Here is a 10,922-nt window from a genome sequence, read left to right on the forward strand (position 1 = left end):
CACCTTGTTGTCTTGTACTGCAAGAACAAGGTTCTCGCTTTCCTCATGGAAAAGACCCGAAGCAGCAGAATTCTGGTTTTCAAACTCAATGCTGGCTTAAGTTGACCTCCCTGAATTGCAGCCAACTCTAGCCTGCAGTCCTTTTGGCAGATAATAAAGCTTTCTCTTAGACTGACACTTACTATTTTTAACTGGTGCTTAAGAAAGCACCACTATATAGTTCGATCCCTCAACACACCAAAGCCAGCAGTAACACAGAAGCATTACTTCCCCTCAACAGACACACTTTCAGCTCCTGGGAAAATGTTTTAAGGGGGTTCCTCAGATGGTCTTCAACAAGCTGATTTCACTCACAATTTCTACCCGCTAAGCTCCCTCCTGTAAGTGCTGAGTGTGGTGCACTGGGCAAATTGTGGAATGTGACCCAATGGACATGTTACACCAGTGAGCCTGGTTGGCAGTGGCAGTTGGCAATTCGAACAAGGAGAGCATCACTGGCATGTCCGAATCCCATCACATTCCAGCAGTGTTTACTGGAATAATGATCGGGAACAGGGCCACTGAGCTCGGACTGCTCTGTTTGAAGAGCAATGGAAGTGAAGATTCTCTGACCTAACGGGGAGTGGAGACTGGGTTAATCAGAGTATTCAAGGTTTTTACTGACAAGGAAGTCAAGGGTCATGAGGTGCTGGGGGGAAAGGGGAGTTAAGGCCAGCCACATCAGATTTGCCACGACCTCCTTCTCTAATATAACATGGCACCAAATCACCTGTTAAACTAATGAGTTCAACAACTAATCAGTTAACGATAACAAAACGGCAGGGCAAAAGAGAGAGGGGCTACATCAAAATGGAAGAGGAGATAATGCACTCCAGCCTCTGCAGTGACCCCTTCTCTCTAAATGCCTCGAGGGTGTCAACCATGACCTAGATATTTTTCTAATCAACCTGTTTGGAGATGTTATTGTCTGGAGCAGGTGGGACTTGAACCTCAGGCAAAAGGTAGGGGCACTACCGCTATACCATAGGCGCCCCTTAAGCCATAACTGTATTTTTTTGTTGTGTCAAGCCCTGATCTTATGCTAACATAGGAATTAGGAACACGCGTAGACCATTCTGCCCCTCAGGCCTGCACCATCATTCAGTAAGACTAATCTGATTGAGGCTTCACTTCTACCTTTTGATCCCACCCCTAATAAACATTTATTCACGAATTGGCACAGCTGGCTCAAAGGGCTGACTGGCCATCTCTTGCCTCACTCTGGTCTTACCTGCAGATGGTCCCCACTTCAGTCGGTAGCCTGAAATTCCACTCACGCTTCTCCATGTCACTTGCACACTCTGCGGAGTTACGTTTTGAACGGTCAGTTGTTGCACCGATTCCAGAGACACTGAAACCACAAAAAACACACACACACGCACATTGTGTTTTACTTTGGTTCATGGCTGCCTGGGACCTGCTCAGCGGAAACTGCTCTCTAAATTCACCTCTGTTGTCTGTCTAATGAAATAATTAGACAGTTGTTTCAAGAGCTGGCACAGTATGATGGGCCTAATAGCCTTCTTCTGTGTTGTATTATTCCGTAAAGCATTGTTTTTAAGACTGGGCTTAAGGCAACTCAACACCAAGGCTACAGATACACACCAAACACACAGACACACCCAAACACACACGCTCGCGCACACGCACACACACACAAACACACACACTACACACACACACACACTCAGACACACACCGCACTTACACACACACACACGCACACTACACACATCCATGCATACACAACTACACACCACACAGACACACACACACACATACACACACAGATACAACACATGCGCACGCGTACACACACACAGATACAACACATGCGCACACACACAGATACAACACGTGCACACACAGACACAATCACATACACACATGCCCCACACACACACGCCCCACACCCTGCCATTAATAACTGACAAGCAAATCATTTCATGGGCAATAAATCCCGCAATGACATATTTGCGCTATTACGTTTGAGATCCAACAATAGCTCCAGGTGATAAACCTTTTTGAAAACTGTGAAAGAAACAGAAATGTTGTTGGATCTTTTCCCCTTGCACTCATGAGGATAGACACAGGAATAACAAATTTTAAAGGGAGCAGCAATTTACACTGCACAGGAAGTTGGTGCTAAATGTTGGCACCGTTAAATCTGGTGGGTTGAAGGGTTGCTGTGGTGAATGAATCAGGGAACTACTGTCTCCCAACATTTTAGTTCATTTAAAAAGAAGGAGCAATGTTAAAACATAGACCACTTTCTCCCCTCTTGGAGGTTTCAGGTACTTACAAGTCCTGCCAGAGATTGAGGTCGGTTCTGCTGTATTCCTTGGGTAGATGGGATGAATGGTAATGTCGTACTCTGTGTCTGGAAGTAGCTCTTCGAGGATGAAGGAGATGGCATTTGATCTCAAGGTCTTCTCCTCCAGCTGTGTGTCTGTGTCTCCTGTTTACAGGGGGAGTGGGGGAGGGCAGTGGGGCAATGGACGGATGGTGAGATCATGAAGCCAAGAAAGAAAGGGATATTTCAATCAGAATTGTACAACTGCTTTTAAGGCATTACCATAAAAGTCACCCTGCAACAAAATTGTTTTCAATGTAATGGGGAAGCAGGCTGCTCAGAATTTACCCAGTCAAGTGCTAAGAATTCTACGCATATAACAGTACAGCAAAGGAACAGGCCCTTCAGCCTATCAAGTCTGTGCTGACCATGATGCCATTCCAAATCAATCTCATCTGCCTGCACATAGTCTGCATCTCTCTACTCCCTGCTTGTTCATGCATCTGTCTAAATACCTTTTAAACATTGCTTTTGTATCTGTTTCTACCACCTCCCCTGGCAGCGCATTCCAGGCGCTCTGTGCAAAAAATCTTTCCTCGCACACCTCCTTTAAACTTTCCCCCTCTCATCTTAAACCTATGCTCTAGTATTGGACACTTCCGCCCTGGGAAAAAGACTCCAACTATCCACCCAATCCATGCGTCCCATAATCTTATATGCATCTATCAGCCTCTGGCACTCTCGTGAAAACAATCCAAGTTTGTTCATCCACTCCTTATAGCTCATACACTCCAATCCAGGCAACATCATGGATTACTTCATTAAAGATGCTATACAAATGCAAGTTGCTGTTGTTGAAGGAGCTACCTGCAAACCCACCGCACCCTCTTGAAGCATCACAGTCAATTAGTAGATGCCAATGTTACGGAATGGAACATTTTCTATTGTTTGGGATCAATGCCAGGGTTTGGATGATACCGTGATTGGAGAACTGTGCACAGTTTTGGTCTCCGTTTTTGGACAGGGATTTATTTGTACTGGAGAGCGTACAGTGAGGGTAAACTGGATTCCTAGGATGAGGATGGTCCAGTGATGAGAAGTTGAGTAAGTCTGAGTGGGGTATAGAAGAAATATGCAAGATTCTGACAGGCCTTAACAGGGTCAACACTGACAGGTTGACTTTCTTTGGTGGGGGAATCTAGAACACAGTTGTCCAGCCTCAGGATAATTTGGAACTGAGAAGTTTCTTCACCTTTTTTCCCCAAGATTGAGTACAATAGATTAAGCCAGCATTAATTGCCCATCCCTAATTGCCCTACAGAAGGTGCTGGTGAGCTGCCTTCTTGAACCGCTACAGCCTTTTGGGGTGTAGGTACACTCGCAATGCTGTTAGGGAGGGAATTTTGGGACTCTCACCTGGCAACACTGAAGGAATAACGATATATTTCCAAGTCAGGACGGTGCAAGGCTTGGAGGGGATCTTTTATGTATCTGCTGCCTTTGTCCTTCTCGGTGGGTAAGTATTGTATTTAATGACGGAACAAGCCCGAGGAGCCAAATGGTCCACTCCTGCTCTTATTCATTATGTCTTATAACATCAAATACTAATGAGCCATTCATAAGTGAGGGCAGTACACAAATTATTTCCCCTGAATAACCGTTCACCTCTAACTCAAAAGAACTGTTCCATTGCATTTTGTCCCATAAGGCAACAAGAAAGAGGAACTGGAGGAGGCCGTTCGGCCCCTCAAGCCTACTCCGCCATTCAATCGGATCATGGCAGATCCAACATTGCTCACATCCACTTTCCTGCAGTTTTTTATGTAACCACTGACTCCCCAACTGATGAAGAATCCAACTCAGCCTTAAATATACACAAAGACTCTGCCCCCATTGATCTCTGTGGAACAGAGTTCCAAAGATCCACAATTCTTCCTCATCTCAGCCTTAAATTGGTGCCCCTTTATTCTCAGACTATGCCCTCTGGTCCTAGACTTTCCCATGAGGGGAAACATCCTCTTAGCATTTACCCTGTTAAGCCCCTTAAGAATCCAATATGTTTCAATGAGATCACCTCCCATTATTCTAATCTCCAGTGAGTAGAGTCCCAACCTTTACCCTTTGCTCATAAAACAATCCCTCCATACCAGGGATCATCCTAGTGAACCATGATTGAACTGCCACCAATGAAATGATACCTTTCCTTAAGTAAGGGAGTAGCACAGTGTCTCAGTGGTTAGCACTGCTGCCTCACAGCACCAGGAACCTGGGTTCAATTCCAGCCTCAGGTGACTGTCTGCATAGAGTTTGAATGTTCTCCCTGTGTCTGTGTGGGTTTCCTTCCACAGTCCAAAGATGTGCGGGTTAGGGTGGATTGACCATGCTAAATTGTCCCATAGTGTCCATGGATGTGTAGGTTATGCGAATTAGCCATAGCAAGTGCAGGGTTACAAGGATAAGGTGGGGGGGGCCCAGATCTGGATGGGATGCTGTTTGGAGGGCTAGTGTGGATTCAATGGACAGAAAGGCCTGCTTCCACACTGTAGGGATTCTGTGATTCAAAACTACTCACAGTACTGCGGACGTGGTCTCCGTAGCATCTTTTACAGTTGCAGTAAGACTCTTATACTCCAATCGCTTTAACATTGCATTGACCAGCTCTCCATTAATATTGGATTGTGGACTATATTTTACTGAGCAAAACAAAACTGCTCAGCTTATCCCGCGCCTCATTTCAGGAAGATTTTCAACCAGCAACTTTCTCCCAAAAGGTTGGGCCAGGAATTGGAGCAGCCTTCCAGAGCAGAAACACTGTGTTCAAATCCAGTCTTTGCTTGTGTCTTTCTGATGGAGCATCCAGCTGTAAACTGTAGATTCTGTTGTGTAGGCGAGACACAGCATGTTTCTTGGCCTGTTTTCAATCACCAACCAATGTCAGAGATGTAAGATTTTCAACATAACATAATCATTGTGAAGTCTGTGTGTTAAATACAAGCACAGGATCTCTCTTCTGCCTCCTCAGCTGTTCCCTGTCATGCACACCCACCCTTTGAAGTACTATCGAAGGTTTGAGACAGTTGCTCAATAACGGGTATCAGGCGCTAGCTGGATAAGCATCCAGATCTTAAATGGCACACTGTTCATGTGAGTCCATTAACCAAATTCAAAGATCAAAAAAAATGCAGTGAGCTCAATTTCTGTCCCAAAAATAGAATAAGAGAATTTTACCACACAGAAGGAGGCCATTTAGCTCATCATGTCTGTACTGGCTCCTGAAAGAGCTACTCAGATAGTCTCACTCTCCAGCCCTATCTCCACAGCCATCTAAATTCATCCCTTTTGAATATATATCCAACTCTCTTTTGAAACCTCCAATGGAATCCATTCAGAGCAATTAACAAGCCCTTTGTCTTTTTACATCAGACATTCACAACAACTGTTACCCTTGATAGAGGTGGAAGAGGGGCAAAAGTATGTTTAAAAAAAACACTTTCCAACCCTTTTCAGTACTGACAAAGAGTCATAGTGGACTCAAAACAATGATTCTGTTTCCCTCTCTCCACAGATGCTGGCAGACCTGCTGAGTTTCTCCAATATTCCCTGTGTTTGTTACATATTAATTCGTTTTGACTGCTCTGACCTTCTGCAGCCAAGGGTAGATCAGGGGCAAGGGTGCACCATTGCCCCGACTCCATTATAAAAATGAAGCTTTGATTCAAATGTAAGTTTGTGACTTTGTGACTCTGACAGTAATTACAGGCACCTGTTTTAGTAATTCATTGAGTCATATAGCACAGCAACAGACCCTTTGATCCAACTCATCTATGCCGACCACATTTCCCAAACCAAACTAGTCCCATTTGGTCTATATGCCTGTAAACATTTCCTATTCGTGCACCTATCCAAATGTCTTTTAAATGTTGCAACTGTACCTGCATCTACCACTTCATTCCACATATACACCACCCTCTGTGTGAGAAAGTTGCCAGTCAGGTCCTTTTTAAATCTTACTCCTCTCACCTTAAAATTATGCCTTCTAGTTATGAAATCCCCAACCCTAGGGAAAAGACTTTTGCTATTCACCTTATCAATGCCCCTCATGATTTTATAAGGTCACCCTTCAACCTCCTATACTCCAGTGAAAAAAGTCCAAGCTTCTCCTTAGAACTCAAACTCTCCAGTCTGACAACATCCTTGTAAATCTTTTCTAAGCCCTCTCCAATCTAATAATATCTTTCCTATAGCAGGGCGACCAGAACTGCACACAGTATTCCAAAAGTGGCCTCAACAACATCCTGGACAAACTCAACATGACTTTCAACTCCTACACTCAATGGTCTGAGCAATGAAGGCAAGTGTGCGTTCTTTATCACTCAACAAATCAGAAGTCACACAACGCCAGGTTACAGTCCGACAAGGTTTATTTGAAATCACAAGCTTTCGGAAGCGTTGCCCCTTTGTCAGATGAGGTCAGTTCACCTGACAAAGGAGCAGTGCTCCAAAACCTTGTGATTTCAAATAAACCTGTTGGACTGTAACTTGGGATCATGTGACTTCTGATTTTGTCCATCCCAGTCCAACACAGGCACCTCCACATCACGGTTACCACTCACCCTTATAATTTGGTGTAATTCAGCTAATTCACTTTCATTACTTTATTTAAAATGGGAGAAGGAGAGACTGTTGGGAGAGAAGCTAGGAGGCGTACAAATGCAATGTTGCATTCTGGGAATCTCCCTATTATCGAGGAAAGGATGAGCATTTTGTTTCATGCATTGCCAACTAGTTTTAGGATTGGATGAATATCCTGGACTAATTTTTGATCGCCAAATGGGATTTTGGACAGGCATGCTCCATTTTAGTTGCTCTCTATCTGGCCTATAGCTTCATTCAGTTCTGTTCCCAGAAGGTAGCATGGCTCCAGGAGTTTGTGTGGTGTTTTTATTGTGTATTGCTGATAGAAAAATAATTGTTGAAGCCTTTCATCTTGCACTCATCAGGACAATTCACAAGAATAGCGATTTAATGGAAACTAACATTTATACTGCCATGAGAGGACAGCACTGATTGGTTAGCAAGTGGACTCTGACTGGTAGAAGTGTTGCTATGGGGATACACCACTGGGTACACTTGTGCAATATACAGGCAGTCACTGGGTTACAAATGAATTTGATTCTGGAGTCTGTTCACAAGTTGATTTGTGTACAAATCACAACACAACAGTAGACAATGTGTGTGGCATGGTGGCTCAGTGGTTAGCACTGCTGCCTCACAGTGCCAGGGACCTGGGTTCAATTCCATCCTTGGGTGATTGTCTGTGTGGAGTTTGCACACTCTCCCTGTGTCTATGTGGGTTTTCTCCGGGTGCTCCCATTTCCTCCCACAGTCCAAAGATAGGTGGATTGGCCATGCTAAACTTCCCCTAGTGTTCAGGGATATGTGGGTTAGCCATGGGAAATGCAGGGTTATAGGGATAGGATAATGGAGTGGATCTGGATGGGATGATCTTCAGAGGGTTGTTGCGGACTTGATGGGCCAAATGGCCTGTTTCAACATAATGGGGATTCTATAAAGTGACTGGTTGCAAGCACAGGCAATATTTGTATGTGGGATCTTTAAAATTACATCCCTGTATGGGATCATGTTCTTAAGTATGAGCAGTGGTAAGTGTTGGTATTCTTGCAAATCATCCTGACAAGTGCAAGATGAAAATCTTTGACATAATGTTTCTGTTCTTTTCAGAAATTACCCAAGTCCTGATCTACCAAAGGACTAAATGGGCCGAATGGCCTCCTAATCTGTAATAATTCTGCAATATATTGTGTTATACAGTGCACCATAACTGTGTGGAACAGGCTGCATGGATGAGTGAAAAGTTTCCTGTTTTAACTTTCATGCCATCTTTGGCATCAGCAAGCTCAGTGCAGAGCTAAAATCCAGGTAAGGCCCAGTTTGGTTTGAATGGGTCTCTTCTATATAATAGCACCTTGAGAAATCTCTCCCAATCGAGCATTTGTCATTGGCTCAATTCTCTGCCTATTCGCCACCGTCAAAATTTCTTCATTTTAAGGGCAGCAGCAGTTCAAGAAAGTGACCTTGCTGAGATGAGGGAGGCTTGTCTTAGTAGGACAGGTGAAGTAGGTTGGACTGATATTCATTTGGAGTTTGGAAGAAAGAAAGGGGGCCTTATGGGAACGTGTAAGGTTCTGAAGGGGCTTGACAGCATAGATCCTGAGAGGTCCCTTCCCTCAGTGGGAGAAATCCGGGAGAGGAGGAGGTGTAACAGTATATAAACATCTCCCAGTTAGGACGGAATTGAAGAGACATTGCTTCTCTCCGAGCGTCGTTAATTTTGGAATTCTCTCACCATTGAGCTGTGGAGGTTGGAACATTGAGCGTATTCAGGGATGAGTCAGACAGATCAAGGGGATCAAGGATTATGGGAAGCAGGCAAGAAAATGGAGTTGAGGCTGTATTCAGATCAGCCGTGATCTTCTTGAATGTTAGAACAGGCTTTAAGGGCCAAATGTCGTACAATCTATGCCAGGGGTGAGGAACCTGTGGCCTTAAGGCTGCGTGCAGCCTTCTGCCTATTTGTCTGCAAACTCTAAATCCGGCTTTTTAAATCTTTATACCGTTTTTTAAATCTTCACTGGTAACCCAGTCATGTCAAAAAGTAAGAAAAGAACATTAAAGGGAGAGGACAGAGTATTCAATGAAGAATGGGAATCGCGGTATTATATAGTTGCTGTGAAAGATGAAATGATGTGTTTGCTCTGCGAAACCATAATTGCAACAGTGAAGAAATACAATGCATATCAGCATTGTGCAACTCATAAGGAGATCCCCGAAAGTCTGCACTTTAGAAAATGAGAGATCGAAAGCAGCAGCAAGTATTTAAAGCGATGTCAGGACCAAGGGACTGACATCACTGAAGCAATTTCTAAAGCAGCACATATACTTGGAAGAAGAGGTAAGCCATTTAGCAATGTGGAAATCATAAAAGAACACACTGTTGAAGTTGTAGGATGTTTAGATTCAGACAAGGTTAATAAGTACAAACAACTACCCCTTTCAAGAAGGACCGTAACTGATCAGCAACGTGTATTAACCCTCAACATAACAGAACAACTTCATACAACATGCCAAAGCGAACATATTTATTATTCGATTACCTTGGGTGAATCCACTGACATTACTAAATCAGTGTAGGTGTTATGTTTTATTCATGTTATAATTGCAGATTTTCATTGCCATGAGGAGTTACTGGCTTTGGATACCCTTATGGTGAGGACACGTGGAATTGACATCTTCACTATCTTCAAAGAAAGATGCCGCAAAGCAAAACTGAATTTATGCAAATTGGTAAGTGTTAACCAATGTCCTGTACAGCCACAATATGACTCCTCTACTCAATGCACTGACCAATAAAGGAAACACCTTCTTCACCAGCCTGTCTACCTGGGACTCCTCTTTCAAGGAACTATGAGCCTGCACTTTGTTCTTTGTTCAGCAACACTCCCCAGGACCTTACCACTAAGCATATAAGGCTGTTCTGCAGCTTTCCATCCATCTCAATGCCTTGTTAATAGCTGCTCATGTCCCCATACTGTGTTTGGCAGTAGCAGAGAGCTTGGTAAATTTCGCAGGAGTCCTTTGATGTCAGGTCAACATTCCCATTTTACTTAATTCTGGCAAACACTAACTACATACAGGACAGGACTTATCTCTGCAACAGGGCTGCTAGAGAGAACCATCTCCAAGCAGATTCATTGAAGTCTACAGCATGGAAAAAGGTCCTTTGGCCCATCGAATCTGTGCCAGTCAAAAGCAACCTGACTATTCTAAACCGATTTTCCAGCACTTTGCCCATAGCCTTGTGTGCCTTGACATCTCATGTGCACATCTAAATAATTCTTCAATGTTAGGAGGGCTTCTGCTTTGACCACCCTTACAGGCAGTGAGTTCCAGATTCCCACCACCCTCTGCGTGAAAACATTTTTCCTCCAGCCCCTTCCCTTAAATCTGTGCATCTGGTCATTGATCCATCCACCCTCAACTGGTCTTGCTACCTTGTTTACATAATCACATTAACCTTTTGCACTGCAGGAGCATTGGCTTTTCAAATGGCCCAACAAGAGGCCATTCAGCCCCTCGAGGCTGGTTCATCATTTGATCAGATCGTTGGGCCTATGTTGTACCTCAATTCTACTTACCCAGCCTGATTTGGGTGCTCTTAACACCCTCACCGCAGAATAAAAAGCCAATAAAAGATGATCCTGCTGGACAAAGCCTGGGCTGTTTCTGCAGTTGCTAACCCACACTGGTTGCACGTCAGAGAGGAAGGGATTAAAGGTCAGCAGATGATGCAATCAGGAACAAAGCTATCGCCAGCAGATCTCCTGATGGCATGTTCGCTGTCTGAGGGAATGAATCAGAGCCATTTCACTAATTATGAAGAAAGGCTTCTAGTTTTATCGTCAAAGGAAGTAAACACAACGACACAGATGCATAGTGCTCTTACAGTGTTCAAATAGCAGACCTGGTTGTGTGTGTGTGTGTGTGTGTGTGTGTGTGTGTGTGTGTGTGT

At 44.0% G+C, this 10,922-nt stretch overlaps 1 protein-coding gene across 1 annotated transcript in view; it reads right to left on the bottom strand.

The window, feature by feature from the left end:
- Nucleotides 1–10,922, bottom strand: part of LOC109916443 (collagen alpha-1(VII) chain-like) — a 127,001-nt gene that overhangs the window by 36,822 nt on the left and 79,257 nt on the right. Inside the window, exons 10-11 of the mRNA XM_048606679.1 lie at nucleotides 2,342–2,497; nucleotides 1,271–1,390 (exon numbers count right to left, since the gene is read on the bottom strand). Coding sequence (XP_048462636.1) covers nucleotides 1,271–1,390; nucleotides 2,342–2,497 — 276 coding nt within the window. The remainder of the gene's footprint in view (nucleotides 1–1,270; nucleotides 1,391–2,341; nucleotides 2,498–10,922) is intronic.

The sequence above is a fragment of the Rhincodon typus genome, chromosome 16 (assembly GCF_021869965.1).
Source record: "Rhincodon typus isolate 14 chromosome 16, sRhiTyp1.1, whole genome shotgun sequence".
Lineage (NCBI taxonomy): Eukaryota > Metazoa > Chordata > Chondrichthyes > Orectolobiformes > Rhincodontidae > Rhincodon > Rhincodon typus.